This window comes from Staurois parvus, unplaced genomic scaffold (genome assembly GCF_062004578.1).
Source record: "Staurois parvus isolate SC_StPar_1 unplaced genomic scaffold, SC_StPar_1.0 ptg000063l, whole genome shotgun sequence".
NCBI lineage: Eukaryota > Metazoa > Chordata > Amphibia > Anura > Ranidae > Staurois > Staurois parvus.
This window is the reverse complement of record NW_028317859.1, coordinates 317,774-341,144: the sequence shown is the minus strand read 5'-3', so window position 1 is coordinate 341,144 and position 23,371 is coordinate 317,774. Positions and strand designations below refer to the sequence as shown.

General features: G+C 42.6%; 1 protein-coding gene across 6 annotated transcripts in view; it reads left to right on the top strand.

The window, feature by feature from the left end:
- EZH1 (enhancer of zeste 1 polycomb repressive complex 2 subunit) overlaps positions 1 to 23,371 on the top strand; it is a 193,452-nt gene that overhangs the window by 92,406 nt on the left and 77,675 nt on the right. For all 6 annotated transcript variants that reach the window (XR_016311529.1, XM_089668770.1, XM_089668768.1 and 3 more), the window contains 3 exons: positions 951 to 1,114; positions 4,602 to 4,693; positions 5,700 to 5,880. Coding sequence is in view for 5 of the 6 variants with exons in the window: in XM_089668770.1 (XP_089524896.1) it covers positions 951 to 1,114; positions 4,602 to 4,693; positions 5,700 to 5,880 (437 nt within the window). In the remaining variant the exon portion in view is untranslated. The remainder of the gene's footprint in view (positions 1 to 950; positions 1,115 to 4,601; positions 4,694 to 5,699; positions 5,881 to 23,371) is intronic.

Here is a 23,371-nt window from a genome sequence, read left to right as displayed (position 1 = left end):
GGGTCTGACAATGGGTCCAAGGATTTCATCCCGATACCTAATGGCAGACAGAGTGCCATTGTCCCTCCATGGATATGCCTTTACAGACCATCACTGACCCACCACCAAAACGGTCATTATGAATGATGTTACAGGCTGCATAACTTTCTCCATGGTTTCTCTTTTTCCATCTGTCACGTGTGCTCAAGGTGAACCTGCTCTCACCTGTGAAAAGCACAGGGCGCAAGTGGCGGACCTTCCAATTCTGGTGTTCAATGGCAAATGCCAATCCTGCTCTATAGAGCCGGGCAGTGAGCACAGGGCCCACTAGAGGACGTCGAGCCCTCAGGTCACCTTCATGAAGTCTAGAGACCTTCACACCAGTGGCCTGCTGGAGGTCATTTTGTGGGGCTCTGGCAGTGCTCATCCTGTTCCTTCTTGCAGAAATTAGCAGATGCAGGTCCTGCTGATAGGTTAAGGACCTTCTACAGCCCTGTCCAACTCTTCTAGAGTAACTGCATGTCTCTTGGAATCTCCTCCATGCGTTTGAGACTGTGTTGGGAGACACAGCAAACCTAGCAATGGCATGTATTGATGTGCAATCCTGGGGGAGTTGGACTGCCTGTGCAACCTCTGTAGAGTCCAGGTATCGCCTCATGCTACCAGTAGTGACACGGACCCTAGCCAAATGCAAAACTAGTAAAAAGCAGTCAGAAAAGATGAGTAGCGAAAAAATGTCAGTGGCCTCCACCTGTAAAACCATTCCTGTTTTGGGGCTCGTCTCATTGTTGCCCATCTAGTGCACCTGTTGTTAATTTCATTAACACCAAAGCAACTGAAACTGATTAACAACCCCCTCTGCTACTTAACTGACCAGATCAATATCCCAGGAGCTTAACTTGATGCTATACTCTGATTAAAAAGTGTTTTTTTTTTGTGTTAACACACTTGCATGCACTCTTTTGTTTCAGGTACAAGGAACTGACTGCTGCATCAGACCCTAACATTCTTCCACCACAATGTACCCCTAATATTGATGGCCCCAGTGCCAAATCTGTACCTAGAGAGCAGTCTCTGCACTCTTTCCATACCCTCTTCTGTCGCCGCTGTTTCAAATATGATTGTTTCCTGCACCGTAAGTTTGCTTATTTATTGCTACAGTTATTTGTGAGTTATCCTGTTCTGTTTTTTTGGGGGGGAGCTTTTTGTCTACTGCTAAGGGATCTTTTGTGGCCCAATCTGAAATAAGCATAGATGAATTCTGATTACATGGTATATGGCTAAACCACACACGTCCCCAGCATTTTCATTTAACATGGAGGGGGGCTGCAATCCAGACCGATGTGAAATTCGGTCAGATGAAAAGTGTTCCACAGTTGATGACATCAGAGGCTTAGCTAAAAAAAAAAATAGCTCAGTCTGTCACAGCTGTCCACAGTCTGTTGGAGAGCTGTAAAGAGCTGCTGGAGCTGGGGATTAAGGCCTTTCCCTGTCTTACCAAACTGGGAAGCATTAATACACAGTTTAGAAGCTGTGCCCAAAAAAATAAAGGCAGAGGACAAAGGACTAGTCGCCAGTATTGCTGGTCCTCCTGCATCTGATTTTTTTCCTCATCACTGACTTACCGCGTCTTGTTCTGCACTGTCTCTGTGTGGAGGCAGCCATCTTGTTAGAGGCGAAAGCCCTCCCCCCTATTACTGGCAATCCCATGTTTGGCAGGATAAAATTCAGAACATTGCAGGAGAGGTACAAAAAATCACAGATCCACATAATGGATGTAGAAGAAGAAGAAGATGCATGCCTTGTAGGTCTTGAAATACAACTTTTTTTAAAGCAAGAATAACCGTGAGCAGCATAATAGTGACACCTTCAAATATTATTCTAATTCTCCTGAGAATAGCAGTCACAGAGAACAGTGCCTTACATTTCACACTGCAGATATAATGTACAGCTATGAGGCTGTAGGACTAGGAGTGTCTAGGCTCACTTACATACCAGAATTTTTTTAAGTTATTTTTCAGGAGGCATTCAAGTCAAAAAGGTAAATCATGCAGTGTACTGCTTTGGTACAGTTAACATGTCTAAATGTTTTAGGTAACATAGCAAATATTCACTTTTTGAGTTCAGGTCCACTTTATTTTTTACGTCAAAAGTCAACGTTGCTTAAAGCATATGTCATGGCTGAATAAAAAAAAAAAAAGTCTGATAACACAGCATTTTTGTTGACTGAATGATGTCAGCCCTGCTCAGTGTCTTTTGAGTAACTACTTAATCATTTTCTCTCTCAGATCGTAGTAACTTAAAAGCTGCAGTTAAAGATGAGAACTAGTAGGGCTCTTTGAGATGGCATAGGTAGTGTGCAGGGGACACAGGATGGGTCTGAATTGCTGACAAGATCAACAGGTGTTTAATACCATTGGAAATATTTTGTTAAAAAAATGTAAACAGACCAAAAGTGGGCAAATAAGAGATGTTCATTGCTGGGGTTTACATACACTTTAAACCAAGATAGCATTTATGTACTGTATTTTGATTAGTGCTATCGCTTTGACTGCTTTCAGGATTTTTGGTTTATCCCAATCCTTCTTCCTTACCTCTTGGCTTTCTCTAATGAGTCATAAGTCTTGACTTACCCAGTTATTTTATTAAAGGAAGCCTGAGCTGAGATAGATATAGAGGCTTCCATTGCTTTCCTCCTCCTTAAAGTCCTAGGTGCTTAATTTTGGCTTTAGTTCTTTTTTAGTTACTGACCTTGAACCAATTATGTAGCCAGTAATATGCAATACTGTCTATGGGGTCAGATGAAAGACTGTAAACTAGCATTTAGGTCAGCAGTGGCAGCCTGTTTATTATCTCTGGACAGGTTTCTATTAGCCCACAAGTTGGCTGTCTTGTTGGTCTGTATTTTACAGAAAATGCATTTTCTTTATCGTACATCACGGGACACAGAACAGGCTATTCATGACTATGTGGGTTAATGCTCAGCTATAAGTGAATGGACACTAGCCAACCAATCACAGAGAAGGTCCTCCCTTATATAACCCCTCCTATACAGGGAGTACCTCAGTTTGTAAGTCTGTAAGGTGGATGGTCACTGAAAGTGTTGCTGTGCTCTTGGAGCATACCTGAAAGTCCAGAACGGTTCCATTAGAGAATCGGGGACTTTCATTGGATCCATTTGGAAGGCTATGAGCTAAAATGGATGGTATCTGAGCCTCGCTGGATAAGAATCCTCGAAGTGTTGCTTGTAATGCAGCCTTACGGCGTTGCAGGTGGAACCCTGTGCAGTTTTAAATCTGACCAAGGCGCTTCCAGCAGGGTGCTATACGAGTCCAAGGTGGTAGCCCCTCAGCATTGGGACTGAATCCTTGAAGATCTGTATGACAATTTCCCTGTGATGGGTGAATGTTGGTACCTGATAGAAGGCAGGGACCTGCGGCGGGACTGGTAAGATATCTCCTTTTTTTCTCTCTGTAAAGAAAGAGAAAAAAACAAAGCTCTAAATTATGGCTGGGACACAGAGCGGGCTATTCAGTAGGGGCACATGAGTACTCCCCTGAGGGGGAAGCGTGGACTAGTCAGTCAGGAGATGCCCTAGGTGGCTCATAAGGCAGCATTTGCATTGAGTGTTTTTTCACCACACTACTTGCATATCTGTATCATGGTGATCTGTGTTACTAGTGGAGGTGCACAGGTTTGCGCTATCTGAAGTGATGTCTTCCAGAAAGCAAAGTGGGGGAGGTGCAGCAAGAAAGAGCACTAATGTACTACTGCCAGGTCCTGAGGAACCTAGCTGAAGGTCTGCTGTAATATCCTCTCCTGAGAGACAAGAAGAGACTGGGCAGTCTGAGCCGCTGCATCTTATTGGCATTGGAGTGTGGGGGCATCTTAGGCAATCCGTCATCAGGCGTCGGTGGCTCAGGTTTACAAGGCCGCTATATGGTCTTTGGTTCACACATTCACAAGATTCTACCAGGTGGATGTCAGAGGTGCAGAGGATTTTGCCTTTGGCTTCAGTGTTTTACGGACGGCTGAGTAGGTCCTGAGGGATTATTGACGGTGGCTATCATGGTGTCACCCTTCCCTCAAATTTCATATTACTTTGAGACATCCCACATAGTCATGAATAGCCTGCTCTGTGTCCTGTGATATATGATAAAGAAAATTAGATTTTTTCTACATACTTACCTGTAAAATCCATTTTTTGGAGTACATCACAGGACACAGAGGTCCCACCCCACTTTCTGGAATGTCAATGCTTGCTACAAAAACTGAGGTACTTATTGTATAGAAGGGATTATATAGGGGAGGACCTCCTCTCTGATTGGTTGGACAGTGTCCATTCACCTATAGGTGGCCTATAACCCATATAGTCATGTGGCCATAGCCTGCTCTGAGTCCTGTGATGTACTCCAAGAAATGGAATTTACAGGTAAGTATGTAGAAAAAATCCAATTTTTGTCCTGATATTGAATCAAGTCTGTGTAGAGTCATATTGAGCTGTGAAAATAAACAGTACAAAGGAAAAACTATTCTGGTTTAGGAGGGAACTGATTGGTTGCTAATGGCAAGTTCAAGTGTCTTTTTGAAATAGATTCAGGTAATTATGTTTTATTTTTTAGCATTTCATGCAACTCCTAATGTGTGCAGAAGACGAAGTCGAGAAATTAAGATTGAGACTGAACCATGTGGAAACCACTGTTTCTTGTGGCTGGTGGGTGCACTTTCAACTTACCGCAACACTCTAAAAAAATAAAATTTTAAGTGGAATTCTATCATTTTGACAGATATATTTTGTAAGGCAGATCAGTGAAATCAGACTTGTTCCCTTACTCCTATATAGATATTTCACCAGTACGCCAACAAACTTGTTTCATAGTGCTTTATTCTTGTATGATCACATAGAAAAGTAACATTTTGGGGCCGCCTAGGGTCCGTTCTTCAGATAGGTGATATCTTATTCATGTTGTACACCGTGACTAGTAGAGAGTTGTTGTAACACCATTTTAATCACAGTGTTGATTGCAAAATGGTGTGCAAAATGAATATATTCTGTGCTTACTTTTTTATGACCTTTTTAAATATAATTTAAAAAAATGCCAAATAACTTTCTAGATACAGGAACGACTGTAGTAGTTTGCCAAGTGTTTATTTGGACTTAGGATGATTTAATAAAACTGACACTAAGAAATGTGAAGAAAAAGCTCACAGCGAGGGATATACAGTACATGCACATTTAGCTTTAATATGTATCCTGTCTGTACCCTGCAAGTGTTTGGGGTTGGTGCAATTCACCCCCTTCACTTTTACATGACTAAAATAATTCCACACCCCAACCTACATTACCTTTACCACCCTATCATTTTATATTCTTTTTTTTCTTGTTGAGAAAGAATTTAGCGTGGTCCTTACTCACAATTCTGGATTCGTGCTTAGTATGGTGTCAAGCTAAAATTAGATTGAGGACTGATCTTTATCCTTGAGGTAAACAGTTTTTCAGTTAATAGAGCTTCTCGCTGGTGTATTACATTTAACCTCCATGAGGTGGGGGAGATTTATGAAATTGTAACTCCTTTGCAGCATGAGCTTTAGTGGAGATCAGAAGCCAGTGTGGAGGATGGAAAATAATGTGGTAGCAACCACTCTAGATCTCTCTTGTTATTTATCAATAGTAGACAATAAATGTAAATTTGTTTAGCTTTCAACTTTCAATCTTTTAGGAGGGTGCCAAAGAGTATGCTGTAATGAACAACCCAAGATTGAAGTGCTTGGGGAGACGTCGAAGGAAAAATCCAACCAATGCTACTTCCAGCTCTGGTGCCTCCACTTCTGGCTCGGCAGAGGCCAAAGAAGGAGATAGTGATCGAGACACTGGAAATGAATGTGCTTCCAGCTCTTCCGGTGAGGAGAAAAGTGTGGAGACCAAGAGATTACACATGAGAAGAGATTATGGAGGAAGTTGTAGAGGATATTAATAGACAATGTAAGGCCTATCTGGTAAATGATGGTAGTGTAGATGATGCGGTATACTGTATGTTTTTGGTTCTTTGGAAAAGGAAATCATTTTTTTAAATAGAGACATCCTTTTGGCTTCTTGTTGCTCTCAAATAGTACATAAATAGCTGAACTACGTGTACAACTACGTTGTTAAACGTGTCAATAGCTAAATAAAACTGTAATAAGATAAATAACATCCCATTGGCATTGTTGTCCACAGACTTGGGACTGCCCTTGGTTCTCACTTCCAGGGATAGTGCACAAGACTTCCTGTGTGTCAGAATTATATGCAGAATAGTTATAAATGTCATTTCAGGGTCTGAATTGATTAATGATGGATATTTCATACAGTAATGCATAGTTGCTCATAAAAATACAGATCTCACTGCCCATCTGCTGTAAACTCTTGTTGGGAGTAGGGAGAGATTATGTGTTTTGAGTGGTTTTAATAGGGGGGGGTGACAATATTAAAAATCCTGCAAAAATGTAAGTGTCTAGGCAAAATGTAAAGAAAACACATTTGTTACATCTCAGGAATACAGGGACATTTTCTCGTGTACTGAAAAATACATGTTGATGTGCCAGAAATCCAGCTCTTAATTTCCTGTTTTTAACAGACAGCTCTGCCTCTGCTGCATTGAAATACCAAGCAGAATTGTCAGCCCTGAGTTCTCCCCTTATGGACAACAGAACACTTCCTTTTAAAATGTTGAGATGAGAAGAGGGGGAGGTATTTTGTAATAGCAGGGGAGTACTGAACAGAGCTAACAACAGTTATTGAAATTTCAGTGCAGCAGATGCACTGTCATCAGCCCAAGCAGGACGTTAGGTGCTTACTGGATATCTGACCAATCAACAAATATTTTTCTGTACATGTAGCATTATAAAGAGATGAAACATTGGGAAATGTTCATGCTTTACAGAGATATCGTATGGTATATTTTCTCTATCACCTATTGTGAGGCACAGCTTGAAGGTAATAAGCAAGGTAGGGTTATACACCTGCGCACAGATGATATGGACACTATGCACACAAAAAAACTGTGGTTTTATATGAAGGTTATAACTTAATTCATCTCTCACCTTGCCAGTTATGTTTAGTGTCCTCAGGACAACAGATGTGTTTTGCTTAAATTGGAAGAATTTCTATTAAAGCTGCTGGTAGATTCATGCTTGATATTATAGTTACATAGGTTGAAAAAACACTCGTCTATCTTGTTCAACCAAAGATAAAATAAATAAATAGAACCCCCCCATGTACAGAGTCTTATACTCACAGTTAATGCAGAGGAAGACAAAAAACATCTCTCTAAAGCATGGTCCAATTTGCTTCAATGGAGGGAAAAAGTTTCTGTATCATTACTTATGAATGTTAGTATCCAGTTATATTTTGTGCATTTAGGAATGCATCCAGCTATTTTTAAAGCAATGTACTGAACTTGCAAGAGATGGTTTCTGAGAGAGTCTATTCTCTGCGAATCTGTGAAGAAGACTTTCCATATGTGTAGGCTGAAGGAGAAGTGTAGCATTCTAAAAAAATAAACCTACATACCTCCCTGTTGCAGCATCAGTCTTTAGCCTGCTAATAGCTGATTCTGGGTCACAGGAGAGAACAAGTAAGTGCACTCCTGTGACCCATAAGAGAAGTATGACAAAAACACTTTGGGCATACTTCTCTTTTAAATCTCTTTTCCTCCAGATGTAAAGATTGGCCCCTTGTCCATTAAAGTGAGTTATGTCTGCTCCAAGTTCACTATATGAACCACTTATGTATTTACATGGTTATTATATTCTCTTCTCAAGAGAGAGTAAATTCAGATCCAAACTGCTCTGCATATTCCAATATGAGGTGGTCATACTAAAGCTTTTTATGGGGGAAAAATTATGTCTCTCGGAAGTCTATACCTCTTTTAATTTAAGTATTTTGCTTTCCTAAGAAACTTCAGCCTGGCATTGCTATCATTACCCAGATCTTTCTTGACCATTGACTCTCCCAATACATATATTCCTAGAAGTGTCCACAACCAGCCAATGAGCACTGGTAGATTGAGTCCAGATAAAGTAAATACTGGAAGTCTCTCCAGCTAGCCAACAAGCTAAAATGTGCCCAATTTGTATAATGGTGTTCTGTCTCCAACAGTATTGTTGTTGGCAGTGACATCCCAGATATGTTCCAGCAAGGACAGAACTTCAGGTTAGGCCAGTTTTTTTTCTTGGGATTCTATGCTGAGTGTTGATACCTGGGCTGCAGCAGCTTTTCTGACCTGGATCCTGAATTCTCCACTTATAAGTACAGTTGTGTTCAAAATAATAGCAGTGTGCTGAAAAAAGTGAATAAAGCTCAAAATCATTCTAATAGCTTTTATTTCCATACACACAAATGCATTGGGAACACTACACATTCTATTCCAAATCAAAACATGAAGAAAAATATATCAAATTTATGTTGTTCCTCTAAAAAAATTGAAGAAAAGTGAATATTAGACTGTTCAAAAAAATAGCAGTGTTTGTATTCTTCTTTACAAACTCAAACATTCACTATATAAACTGAAAAATGTTTGAAGATTTTGCTTTCCTTTGAATCACTTAATTAATATTTAGTTGTATAACCGCTGTTTCCGAGAACTTTGTTGCATGGAGTCAACCAACTTTTGGCACCTGTGAACAGGTATTCCAACCCAGGATGATTGGACTACATTCCACAGTTCTTCTCTATTTCTTGGTTTTGCCTCAGAAACTGAATTTTTGATATCACCACACAAGTTTTCTATTGGATTAAGATCCGGGGATTGGGCTGGCCACTCCATAACTTCAGTCTTGTTGGTCTGGGACCAAGATGTTGCACGTTTACTGGTGTGGTTGGGGTCGTTGTCTTGTTGGAACACCCATTTCAAGGCAATTTCCTATTCAGCATAATGCAGCATGACCTCTTCAAGTATTCTGATGTATTCAAACTGATCCATGATTCCTGGTATGCGATAACTAGGCCCAACACCGTAGTATGAGAAACATCCCCATATCATGATGCTTGCGCAACCATGTTTCACTGTCTTCACAGTGTACTGTGGTTCAAATTCAGTGTTTGGGGGTCATCTGACAAACTGTCTCCGGCCACTAGACCCAAAAAGAACAATCTTACTTTCATCAGTCCACAAATTGTTGCGCGTTTCTTCCATGTCTTTCAGGTTTTGGTTGCCATTTTAAAGCATTTGCGATCATTTTAGCTGAGCAGCCTATCATTTTCTGCACTTCTTTATATGTTTTCCCCTCTCCAATCAACTTTTTAATAAAGGTCCACTGTTCTTCTGAACAATGTCTGGAATGACCCATTTTCCTCAGAATTTCAGAGCGAAATGCACTGTAACCAGCATGTACAACATTTGCTGCCTTCCTTCCTTAAATAAGGGCAATAATTGCCACCTGTTTTTCAAAGAATGAATGACCTCACTAATAGAACTCCACACTGCTAATATTTTGAACATGCCCCTTTCAATTAGTGATTCAATTACACAGAATCAGCAGCATGCATGTCATGACTGTTGGGTCTTTTGGATTTCTATTACTCTACTACACCTGCTAGTAAATTATTTGCCATGTAGAAATATAATTTCTACCAAAAACAGTGATTGATCAGGTTAGTGATGTCTGACTGCTACTATTTTGAACACAACTGTATGTGCTGTTAACTGTGGTTGTGGCTTAGATTGAACCTGTGGCTGTCTCATGTTAACTCTGCTGTAGAGAAAGAGCACTTTCATATTGTCTATTTAGCCTGAGCACTGTTTCTAGACTACTGGAGGACTGGACAACCCTCCTCTATATTTTTACAATGGGATGTGCATTGTGTATTACTGGACAGCTGGGCATTGTTGTCTGATTTGCTGTTTTTGTAATTCCCACCAGGTTTTAAGTGCAGAATCAGTGGCTGGAACTTCAAAAATGGTGCAGTAGTTAATTCTGCACATGTGTATTATGGCCACTTCCTTCCTTGCTCTGCAAGTGTTTGGGGTAACAATTGTGTGGTGGCTGTATAACAGACATGGATGGCTGCTCTCCTCACAGTTCTCATCTGGGACAAACCATGTCAGCTATAAAATACTGCTTGTAACACAGATAGAAATTTGGCATTATCTCTACTTTGTTTTCCTGCCGCTGTCGACTATTTGCTTTCTTTTTTCTTGGGTGTTCATTCCTCTCCTTATCTTACTAAGGATTATTTTTCTTTTCAGCTCCTCCTGCAGGCATGGCTCAAAAACACCTGCCATCTCATTCCCCGGTAGAATTTGATGCAGATATGCCTCGTGTTTCTAAGACTGCTGGAGATCCTCAGGACTCATTATCACTTTATCACACATCACGGGACACAGAGCAGGCTATAATCATGACTATGTGGGTTATATGCCACTTATAGGTGAATGGACACTGGCTGACCAAATTAGAGAGGAAGTCCTCCCCTATATAACCCCTCCCACACTGAAAGTACTTCAGTTTTTTCGCCAGTATCTGTAAGAGGTCATTGATGTGTTGCATGTGCTCTTGGAGCATACCTGGAGGTCCAGAACGGTTCTATTGAGAATCAGGGACTTTGATCAGATCCATTTTAAAAGCTGTTAGCCAAAATGGTTGGTACCCGATCCTCTCTGAATAAGGAGAGGAATCCTCTGGGTTTTGCCTGTAATGCAGCCTTACAGTGCTGGACCCTGCAGATTGGAACCCTGTGCAGTAGATGACTGATCAAAGCATTTTCTGGCAGGGGGCTATACAGGTCCAAGGGAGTGGACCCCAGTAAACAAAGGTAACCAAGTCCTTGAAGGTCGGCATGACAAAGCCCGCCATGATGGGTGAAGGTTGGTCCCTGGCTGAACTCAGGGGACTACAGTGGGATTGGTAAATTTACCTGAATCTCTGAAATAGAGCAATCTTTTTTTCTTACATGTCTGAAGGCTGGCCACTAGGTGGAGCTCACTTATAGGCAGTTTTGTTTACTGCATGTGTCTGCTTAGGGTGTTCTATTGTTCTGGGTCGCTAGAGGATTTGTTGGGTGCCTGGCTGCAGTCCGCATGGCATATGTGTGCGCACTTGTCAGGAGCGCACGGCAGACGCATGCTCAGTAGTGGCCAGAAGAGGAAGTTGGCCATGTGTTTTTTATATAGGAGACTACCTGGACACACATGGGCTGCTGCTGCTTTCTTCTATGAGAGCCAGGACACAGAGCAGGCTATACTGGGCATGTGAGAACTCCCTGGGGGGGGGAATGCCAGTCAGCCAGGAGGACTGCATTTGCCGCTCCTCTCTTTCAGCTGGCTGCATTGAGTGTGCTGGCTCACACTACGTGCATTTCTGTACCTGGGGCTCTGTGACTTATTTGATTAAGCATCTTTCATGGGCCTGGGGGATTACTAATGAAGTAATGTCTTCCAGAAAGCAGAGTGGAGGAGGCACAGCAGGAAGGGGCACAAGTGCACATGCACAACCACCAGGTCCTGAGGAACCTAGTTGGAGTTCTGCTGTGGTGACTTCTCCTGAAAGGCCAGGGGCAAGATGTCAATTTGAGCTGTTGCATTTGTCTGGCATTGTAGCGACTTCTGATGCGTCTGCCTCAGCGTATGTAATGAAGGACGATCTTGCATCAGCCTTGGCAGGATCCTTGGCTAGAGGACAAAATTGCAGGGATGAATGCGTGTGTGACTCAAGGGGAAAAGAAACAGGAGAGATCTCAGTCTCTTGATCCATTGGTTCTTGAGCAGAAATGGGTGGAACTGGAAGATGAGGAGGTTGTTGAAGAGCTTGAGGTAGGTCAGGCAGTTTCCTCTCCTGGAACAGAATATGTATGCTGACTGGGATCACACAGACAGGGTTTTTGTCCCACCTAGAAGATTTTCTCTTCTATATCCAATGTAGGAAGGCTTTGTTAAAAGGTGGGACATGCCTATAATTGATTTAGCTGTTTTTTCCCTGAATAAGTATTTGACATGTCCTGTGGATAATGTCCAGATATTTAAGGATCTAGCAGACAAGAAGCTAGAATCACTCCTTAAAGCCTCTTTTTCTCTGGCAGGGGCTGTCACACAACAGGTAGTGGTGGCTATTGGCATTTGCCAGAGTTTGACTGACCGTGTCAAACAGTTGGTTATAAGACTGTCGTTTTAGGGGGATGATTCTGCTGAAGAGTTTGTAGACTTAGCACGTGCCTTATGTTTTGCTGTCGATGGCCTTAATGATTAAATTCAGCAGATTTCTCGCATGGCTCTCTGGTTTGTACACATGCGTAGAATTTTGTGGTTAAAGAGTTGGTCGACAGAACTGCCGTGCAAGAAGTTATTTGCTGGTTTTCCCTTTCATGGGGAACGACTGTTTGGCGAAGATCTGGATAAGTATATCCAGAAGATTTCAGGGGGAAAAAAGTTCAATCCTATCCTTTAAGAGGAAATCCCAGCACCTGACTTTAGAGGAGCGGGCACTTTGGTTACTGGTCCCTCATCTGCCAGACAGTCGTTTCGCGGCACGTAGTGTTCTGCCTCAAGAGACAGAGCTCAGGGACAGAGTCAGAGAAAGCCCTGAGTGCAAAAATCCAAGACAGATTCAAAATCCATTTCTTTATGAGGGGATGCCCCCACTCATTCGAGTGGGGGGAAGACTTTTAAATTGTTTAGGTGCCTGGGAAGAGCTGATCCAGAACAAGTGGATTATATCCACGGTTGCTCTGGGAAACAGACTGGAATTTCAGGTCTTCCCTCCTCCCCACTTTCTAAAATCAAATGTGCCCGCAAACCCATTAAAAAGAAAGTCTTTATTGCAGGCTTCATTACAAGAAGGAGAATTTCTGGTGTCCATAGACCTCAAGGATGCATACCTGCATGTGCCGATATTTCTCTCTCATCAAAAGTTTCTGCGTTTTGCAGTAGAAACTTGCCATTTGCAATTCGTGGCACTACCGTTCGGATTGGCCACAGCCCCTCGAGTATTTACAAAGATTCTTGCTCCAGTGTTAGGACCGCTCAGAACTCAGGGGAGTATTGGTCTTAGGTTATCTGGACGACCTACTGCTCAGGGGTCAGTCTATTCCAAGCTTGAGACAGAATGTGACTCTTGCGGTTCATACCTTGGAACACTTGGGCTGGGTGCTCAACCTCGAGAAGGTGGCCCTGGCGCTGGTGCAGAGCCTGGAATATTTGAGGATTGCCCTAGACATGGTTCAGGCAAAGTTGTTTCTGCCACCAGGAAAGAGTCTTGCCCTCAGAGATCAGATTCAAAGTTTACGAAGCAGAATTTATCCTACGTTGCATCTCTGCATGAGTGTACTGGGGAAAATGGTGTCCTCATTCGAGGTAGTTCCCTATGCAGAATTTCACTACAGACCTTTGCAGAAGAACATTCTGTCTGTTTGGAACAAGACGATTCCAGCACTAGATTATCACATGTCTCTGTCCCCCAGGGTACTGTGGAGCTTGAATTGGTGGTTAAAAGCCCAAAATTGGAGAAAGGGAGATCCTTTCTGCCAGTGGTATGGATGTTGGTAACCACCAATGCCAGCCTCTGTTGGCTTCCATGTTCAACAGCAAATTAGACAGGCTTGTGGTCAGGATGCGAGACCCTCTTGCAGTAGGGGTGGATCCCTTGGTATACCTTGGGACCTGTTTTCCCTAATTTACACCCCCCCCCCCCATTCAGCTGCTGCTGTGTTTCCTGCGCAGGATTCAAGAGGAGTTAGTTCCAGTGATATAGATTGCCCTGGCCTGGTCCAGGAAGGTTTGGTACGCAGACATAGTGAATCTAGCAGTGGACGGTCCATGACCTCTGCCAAACCGACCAGACCTGCTGTCTGAGGGGCCAATATTGCACTCAGCTTTATGTTCTCTGAATTTTTCAGCATGGCTATTGAGACCCAGATCCTGAGAGATGGGGATTGTCAGATTCGGTCATTCCCATGATGTTGAATGCTAGAAAGTTAGTTTCTAGGAACGTTTATTACAGAACTTGGAAGGCTTATATTTCCTGGTGCGAAGTCCGGAAATGGCATCCATGGAAATATGTGATTGGTAGGATTTTGTCTTTTCTCCAGTTGGGTCTGGAAAAGAAGTTGGCTGTTGATACTGTTAAGGGCCAGGTTTTGGATCGTGTCTCACTCTTTGGTTCGTACTTTTTTTTTTTGCAAGGATTGATGCAAACAGTTTCTCCTGTCAGATGGCCTCTGTGTCCTTGAGACTTGAATTTGGTCTTGGAAGTATTACAGAAACCACCATTTGAGGCTATTATGGAGCAGAGTCGCAATCACTTCTAGAGGGTGTCGGAGCTGGCAGCTCTTTCTTGTAGAGAACTGCTTTTGGTTGTGCATTAGGATAAGGTGATATTGTGGCCTCATCCATCTTTTTTGCCAAAGGTGGTTTCTAGTTTTCATATAAATCAGGACATTGTACTGCCTTCTTTTTTTCCTAGGCCACAGTCAGCAAGAGAAAGATCTTTGCATGCCCTAGATGTGGTACGGGCTGCAAGGGTCTTCTTAAGATTCTTTGTTTTGCCTGAAGGGACCAGGAAAGAGCAGGCGGCATCCAAAGCAGCTATTTCTCATTGGATCTGCTAGTTTATTATTCAAGCCTATGGTTTGAAGGATAAAGTCCTACCCTTTTGGGTGAGAGTGCACTCTACCAGGGTGTCACCCACCCCTCAGATTTTTTTATTGCTTTAGGACATCCCACATAGTCATAATTATAGCCTGCTCTGTGTCCCGTGAAGTATCATAAACAAAATTGGATTTTCTCTACATACTTACCTGTAAAATGCATTTCTTGAAGTACATCACGGGACGCAGAGGTCCCTCTCCTCTTTCTGGAATGTCATCGCTTGCTACAAAACTGAAGTACTTTCTGTGTGGGAGGGGTTATATAGGGGAGAACTTTTTCTCTGATTGGTCGGCCAGTGTCCATTCACCTATAGGTGGCATATAACTCACATAATCTGGATTATAGCCTGCTCTTAGTCCCATGATGTACTACAAGAAATGGATTTTATAGGAAAGTATGGTCTAAATGGCTAAGCAAGGATCAAGTCGCAGCTGGTGTTAATCCTCACTTTATTGATTGTGTTGACCAAATAACCATAGTTTCACGTTTTATGTGCAATCTGGTAGTGAATACTAATTGTGTTGGTCATCCCTGTCTTTGGTTTGGTGTCTTGAGTGATCTGGCTTAGTAACTGAGTTGGCTGAGTAACAGTGTAAGAAGGGCTTCTTATGACTACCTTTTGCAGGAGACTTTTTGGCTCTTTGATAGGTGATATCATTAAAAAAATGACAGGGCTGAGAGTACTCACTTAACCCAAATGTGGAAACATAAAAATCTACTAAGCAGGTTGACACCTTCATATCCTGCATCAAAACATTCCTATCTTTTCTCCAAGTCAGGTTTCGGTCTTCAGAGGACTTTCAGATGCCCATGGTAAACCAACTTTTAAAAACCCTGCAGATAAATCTGCCTGTGGTCATCCAATGGCCGCCTTAGAGATCTGATAGGCTTGCATAGCTAATACTTAGGAGTGGGAGGCAGATTCCATGGGTTACAATTTAGAGTCCCCCATCTTCCAGTATCTCAACAATATCAGACAGACAGTCTTTCAGTTACTCCGGGATTGTTGAGCCAGGGAATTATTGTTTCCATTTCCTTCAAATGAATGGTTTCAAGGTTTTTACTCAAACCTGATTACAGTTTTGAAACCCAAAGGAAGCTTTCGTCTCATCCTGGATTTGAACATACGCCCTCAAAAGTTTTGGATGGAAACATTTTGGTCAGTTATTTACTCCCTTTGTTGTGGAGATTTCTTAGCATTCATTGACATAAGCAATGCATAGGTACACATTCCTATCTTTGCTGGTCACCTTTGTTTTCTTTGAGTTGGGAAACAACCACTATCAGTTTGTTGCTCTTTCTTACCTTGGCCCTTAGAGTGCTCACAAAGATCTTCACACCAGTTCTGAGCCTTCTTTGTCTAAAAGGTACCCCAGTCATAGGATATCTAGTTGACCTATTGCTGTATGAACGGTCTTTCCAGATGAAATAGAGAAGTCAGCTCTGATTTCATCTCGTCACTTGGAATACTTGGGACTTCTCCTGAATACCTTTCAAGCCAAAGTTTATGTACCCCAGGAGAAGTTGACTGAACTACGACGTCCGGTTCAGCAACTGCAATACTGACACCAGTCTTCCCTAAGTTTTGGGATTGAGTTGAAGCAATTGGTTTTACTCATTTCCACTCCAGAACTTTACAAAAGAGTCCTGGTAAGTTTTTTTTTTTTCATTTACAATGGAATATTGTCACAATGGTTACCAGCCTGCAGGGTTGGGGTGACGTTCTGGGCCATCTCTCTGAGTCGTTGATCCCTGGAAGAATCCAGACTTTCAATCAACATTCTGGTGTAACGAGTGGCTCATCTGTATTTATTTAATTGGACCTCCTTTTCCAATCAGTCATCCATTCCAAGTTCACTCAGATAATGTGACTTGGGATCAGTATGTCCTGATCTATGCCTTTTCTATATTAAAGCTACTACTTCATTTGCTTCAAAGTATCAAAAACAATGGCATTCCAGTCTCTGCTGTAGATGGGCCTCACATAGTGTAGTGGCCTGACCTTGTTTGCCTATTCATTGATGCTCCTTGACCTCTGCTAGATCAGCCAGATCTGTTTTCCCAGTGACTGATCTTTCAGTCTGGTTTTCAGAAACTGGCTCTGATAGTCTGGCTGTTGAAACCCAGGTTCTAAAAGCCAGAGGCATTGTGGATTTAGTTATCCCAACCATGCTTAAAACCTGTAAAGATGCTTCATGCAAAATTTATTATCGCACATAGAAAGGCTTTTTATGCTGGTGTGAGACCCTGCAGTGAGTCTTATTTGTTATTTCAGTTGTGGGTGGAACAATATTTAGGCCTTAGCACCTTCACGGGTCAGGTGTCTGCCTTGTCTGTTTTTCAGTGTCCTTTTGCTGCTAATTCTCTAATTCGTACTTTCATTCAAGAGTTTGTACAAATTACTCCCCCTGTTAGAACCCCACTCCAACCATGGGATTTAAGCCTAGTTTTATTGGTGTTACAAAGACACCTGTTTGAACCTATTCGGGTCATTTCTTTGATGGTATACTCTCATAAAGCAGCCTTTCCCGTTTTTAGGGTGGAACATGTCACATGTTCCCAATGCTGCAGCCCGTTTTTTAAAAACAGAGCAGCTGTGCGGGCTCCGCCCACGTGGCCACGTTATTCATTCACAGAGTCCTGAGATCTGCTGATCGCTGGTGCAATGCTTTACAGAATCCTGCAACAAAAAATAATAATTGCACATTTTTTTTACCTTCCAAAAAAATGTGCATTTTTTTATTTTTTGTCTGAAGGGGAACTTCTTTAGGTTAAAAACAAAGCTCACTTTGGACAAAAAAACTCCTTCACTAAGGAATGCAGCTGCTGTCAGTGTTGTATAAACTGTATGTAGCATCAGCTACATACAGTATGCTGGACTGTGTCCCGGCAACAGTATTGACCATAACAAAATCAAGTTGGGCTGAGAGCTGCTCAGCCATTCACAGTAAGCCTTATATTTTTATGAATGATTACAAGGCTTCCTATGATTGGCTGAGGTGAAGATCTTGAAGTCATCTGCCTGCTTTTCCACCTCCGCCAATCAGAGGAATGCTTATATTCATCATTAAAAATACAAAGCTTCCTGTTAATGAATAAGTAGTGCTCATCTCAACTCAGTTTTGTTCCGGCAGCAGAAGGGAAGTCCATGTAAAGCTCCCGAAACACAGTGTTGTGTGCTGTATGTAGCTAATGGTACATACAGTTATACAGCGCTGACAGTGGCTGCATTTCTTAGTAAAGGCCCAAACAAACTGCTTGAAGTAACACAAAATCTGGAATTAGGCTTTACTACCATCAAGCGGTGTCCATCATTTGGCTCAGTGAAAAAGATTTTAAAGTTAGTATAAAAATGTTTTTTTTTCTTAGTTGCTCTGACATACACTTAACGAATGTGAAGGTAATAGATAAAACTATAGTACCTCAGATCTCAAGCACATCTAGCTGATTATGTTTTCCAAAAGTCTTTCATAAATTAGCTCTAAATAATACATAGCCAGCAATGCTGATTAAATCATCTGTAAAAAGGTTAATAGAGTCCTGAAAACATGGCTGGCTTGAGGTATGTCAGGACTGGAGTTGAAGAACACTGCTCTAGAAAGTGAGGGAAATCCTTTCTTAGACAGTTGTCACCACAAGTGTCCCCATTGTAAGACTTCCCATTTATACTTGTTCTGGTGACAGTGCAAAATTGTTGATTTCTCTCAATTTGAGAAGTATTATTTATTTATTTATTTCAGGTACTTATATAGCGCCGTTAATTTACGCAGCGCTTTACATATATATTGTACATTCACATCAGTCCCTAACCCTCAAGGGGTGTACAATCTAAGGTCCCTAAATTACATTCATATACATACTAGGGCCAATTTGGACAGGAACCAAGTCACCTACCAGCATGTCTTTGGAGTGTGAGAGGAAACCGGAGTACCCGGAGGAAACCCATGCAGACACAGGGAGAACATGCAAACTCCAGGCAGGTGGTGTTGTGGCTGGGATTCGAACCAACGACCCGAGTACTGCCAGCTGGAAGTGCTAACCATTTAGTCACTGTGCTGCCCATGAGAAGTTGTCACTAGGAGAAATAAAGAGGGTGAATCACAGATACAAGCTAGATAGAGCTGTTAACCCAACTCTTCTCTCTCTCCATCTCTCAATTTTTGGGTTTTATTTATAGCATAGTGTATTTATGGGAAATATCAACTTTACATGAGAAATATGTCTTTTGTAAATAGGTCATTGTAAATGTAAAGTACACTCTCTATAATTACTGAATACATTTGTGCTGTGTAACAGTAATCTTTTTATCTTCATTGTACAGTATAGGACACAGGCTGGATATTTATAGACACTGGGGTATAGGCTGCTTCCTCCAGGTGATTGGACACTGTCAAAGCTTTGCTGAACATGCCCCTGGGTGTACCTCTATAACCCTACTCCATCTGTGAGGCTTTAGTTTTTTGCTAGTGCCCTTAGATGATGGATGTCTTCTCTCTTACACAGGAATCATTCTGTTCTTAACTAGTTTATCTTACTTTGGATTCTTCAGTCAGCTCTCCAGTGCCTGCTGATACAGCAATAGAAGTAATGCATCTGGATTGGTACCATCTCACTGAAACCTTGGGAGTTGTATCCGGACAATATGATGTGGAGACAGCCTGTTGTGCTGCTTTGGATACTAGATCCTGGTTGGGCCCTTACTTTGGCACCTAGTGCAACACATTTATTTAGCTGCAGTGTGCTATACAGGCCCAGGGCTGTGCTCCATCCCTATGAAACCCAGACTCTAAAACCTCTCTGGGGGTAAGCCCGAAGCCTAAGTAAGGATAGGTGACATAGACAGGTAAGTAAGTTTACCTTGTATTTGACCAATACTGTAGCTTCACTTATAACAGCTTTCCTAAATAGTGTTTGTTTCCTTGTTAAAACTATCAGGAAACCATGAATTGTGTTTGAAAATTATTTACTTAGCAAGTGTTAAACTTTTCAAGCTTGGCAGTAAAAATTCCATCATGTAGAGCTTAGTGGATAATTAGGTGTTACATCACATCATAGGTACTTCCTACCACCTTTTTTGCCAAGAAGAATCCGATACAGGATGGTCAACACCTGGGTCACTGTGTATTCCTTACTGGTTACTCTTACCTCATTTATGAACCCTACTTTTTGAACATCCCACAGGGGAATACCCTAATAACAATGGTGAAAACAAGGCTCAAGGCAACCATGGAAAAGCTCAGGCAAACATTCACTCTTTCCAAGGCTTGCAAAACACTCAAACTGACGATGCTTCCATTGCACTGAAGCAGACCTCTATTTTCTATTTCAATGGTTTTTATTAATTTTTTAAACAGTATAACACAGAGGCAATAAAACATGCCCACGCAGGGGCTATCAATTGCACAGATAAACAAAATGCAAAATAAAAAAAAAGGAAAAACAGTGCTGTAACGCCAACAGGGCAAAAGGTACGCCCACGCAGGGGCTATCAATGGCACATAAGTTACAAAACATTAATGTAACTGACTATAACAACTAAATTCAGCTGTCCAGTCACACCAAAAACAGAGAGAGAGAGAAAAAGGAAGAAAGAGGAGAAAAAAAAGGGGGGGGCAAAGAGCAGGGGTCCAAGAGCGCCAATACCGAACGCCATTACATCCCCAGACTAGCTGGGGGGAGTGAGGGAAAGGCATATTGCAACCACGGCTCCCATATTTTCAAAAATTTAAGTTGGGAGTCGTTGCGGATACTCGACATCTGTTCGTTGAGCATCATAGTGGTCATACGATCCCGCACCCCCTGAAGAGGAACAAACTGACTCTTCCAGGCCTGAGCAATTGTTCTAGTGGTGGATAAAAACAGATAGGAAGCCAACTTCTGCTGGTGAGCCAAGAGGCCCGGTATGGGGCAATGAAGCAAAGCATACCGAGCATCCCGGCGTATGGAGAGATGGAACAAGGTGAAAAGGAGGACAAACACACGAGACCAAAAACGAAACAGTCTCGGGCATGACCACCAGATATGCAATACATCACCACGATGGCCACAACCCCGAAAACATTGATCACTATAGGCAGGGTTAGCCCGGGCCAACCGGCCATACCTTATAGGCTGCCTCCAGTGTGGTCGTATTAAATGAGCATTTAGCTATGAGTGACCAGGCCTTATTCCAGTCCTCCGGATCCACAGCCACTCCCAGGTCGCGCTCCCATTGAACAACATATGAAAGAGAAGTATGCGACGAGCGTCTGTTCAGAGCTGCATAAAGAAGGGATATAAGGCCCGGAGCGCACGGATGCTGTTGGCAAAGCTGTTCAAAGGCAGATTTCTGGTACGGGAAAGCAGAAGTACCCCGCAGCGAGAGCAGCCAGTGTCGCAATTGAAGATATCGAAAGAATTCCGCCGGGGGGATATTCTGGGATTCCCGAAGAGAGTTCCAGGTGGGAAAGGACCGAAAAATCAAAAAGTGTCGCACCTGCGAAAAACCATTAGTCACCCACCAAGAAAACGCCCCTGGGTGATCTAAACCCGGTGGGAAAAGAGGGTTGTTAATAATTGGGAGCAAAGGCAGAAAAGGTGACATCAGGCCACCAGAATAACGTACCGAGTCCCAGACTTGTAGGCCATGAAGTAAATCGGACTCCGTGCCATAGGGCGCAGGGAAGGGGGAAGCCATAGAAGCGTCGACAGTGCGATAGGGGCACAATTAGGTAGTTCCAACAGGACCCAGAGGGGGACGTCGGAAGAGGCGTGCAACATAGACAGCGGGGCAATCTGGCTCGCTTGATAATACTTAGTCACATTAGCACCCCAAGACCACCCTGAAGTCTATGGGCAAAAAGCGTACTTTTGGATACTCTGGGGTGCTTATCGGCCCAGATAAAATGCATTAACTTCGCCTGAAGCAACCGAAGAAAATGAGGGGGAACCTGCATCGGGAGTGTGTGAAAATAATACAACAATTTCGACAAGATGGTCATTTTCACCGAATTAACCCGTCCTATCCAAGACAGGTGCGGAAATTGCCAAGAATGCATAAGAGAGGATAGAGAGCTAAGCAATGGATAATAATTTGCAGCAAACAAGGAGTCATAAGTGGCGGTCAAGCGAATGCCTAAGTATTCAAGAGAAGAGGAAGCCCATTTGTAAGGGAAATGGGATTGTAAGCGCGAAACCAAATCTGAAGCCAAAGTAATATTGAGGGCGACAGCCTTATCCAAGTTAATACGGAGACCCGAAATCAAGGAGAAGCGCTCAAGAACCTGTTGCAAATTAGGAAGCATCGTCAGGGGGTTAGTAAGAGTCAGGAGGGCATCGTCTGCAAAAAGGTTCAGTTTGAACTCCTGTCCCGCGTAAGGAACCCCCGATACATTGCAATCGGTCCGAAGCGCTAAAGCCAGCGGCTCAAGCTCCAGGACAAAGAGCGCTGGGGACAGGGGGCAACCCTGTCTCGTCCCTCGCCCAATAGGAAAGGGATCTGAAAAATACCCAGTGTATTTAACGGAGGCCGAAGGAGAAGAATACAAGGCCAGAATCCAAGAAAGAATAGAATCCCCAAAACCCCAACGAGACAGTACAAACCGCAGATATTCCCAGGATAGAGAATCAAAGGCTTTATATATGTCTAAAGAGAGTACGAATCCTGGGATTTTCCGCTGTTGCAGAAAATGTATAAGATGGACCACCTTACGAACGTTATCACCCGCCTGCCTCCCGGGGACGAACCCTACCTGGTCCCTGTGGACCAGGCTACGCAAATATTTATTGATGCGAAAACTAAGGATCTTGCCCAGTATCTTCAGGTCTTCATTCAGAAGAGAAATAGGCCGGAAGGCTTGCGGTTCCTTTACATCATCGGTCGTCTTAGGAATCATGGCGATATGCGCTCTAAGCGCATCTGGAGAGGGCAAGGAGCCCTGTCGTAACGCATTAAAATAGTCAGCCAAAAAGGGCGCCAACAAGGCTGAGAACTTCTTATAATAAAGACCGGAAAAAGCCGTCGGGACCTGGGGCCGCGGTGGACCGTAAAGATTTGATAGCTTGGAGCACTTCTGGTACAGTGACACCGGCGTTGAGTGCCACCTGTGCTGCCTCGGATGACCCAGGAAGTCGGAGATCTTGAAAGAATGCCTCTACTTGAGCCACGGGGAAGGGATCTGGTTTAGCGTAGAAGCGGCAGACCTCTATTTTAATACTGGTCTCTGCATTTCATTGTACCTCTATCTGAGGCACGCAACGGGCATCCTATCTGACCAAGGCAGAGCCTTTGTCAGACTCTCTTCCACAACTAATATCCTATATATAAAAAGAGAAAACTGTTCAGTGCCAAAAATAAATCATAAAAATGTATAACAGCTGCACTCAAAAATACAAGTGTTAAAATTCATATGTACTTTTATATTTATGATTACTGAAGGACACAGCGTAACAGTATTAGTATATATGAATTGAACTACTATCCTATAGAAGACTGTCTAAAGCTAAAAAAAAATGCATTTATTATTTTTTTGTTAAAAGGTGAACTTACCAAGCTCCTTCTGCACCCTCTCGATCTTTGTGGAAAGTTGAAAGTGAAGTGTCTCCTCTAGAAAACAAAGAGGATCCATAGAGGGTGTTACAGGATGTTGCTGAAGATTTCTCACCCCCAGGCTCCTAAACAATTCATGGCATGGCTTCCCACAATGTGCTTGCTCACATCTGCTGTGTGCAAAAGCCTCTGCATTGTTGCACTTGATTTTCTTTGAAGTCTTAAAAGACATTTCCCATTCATAAAC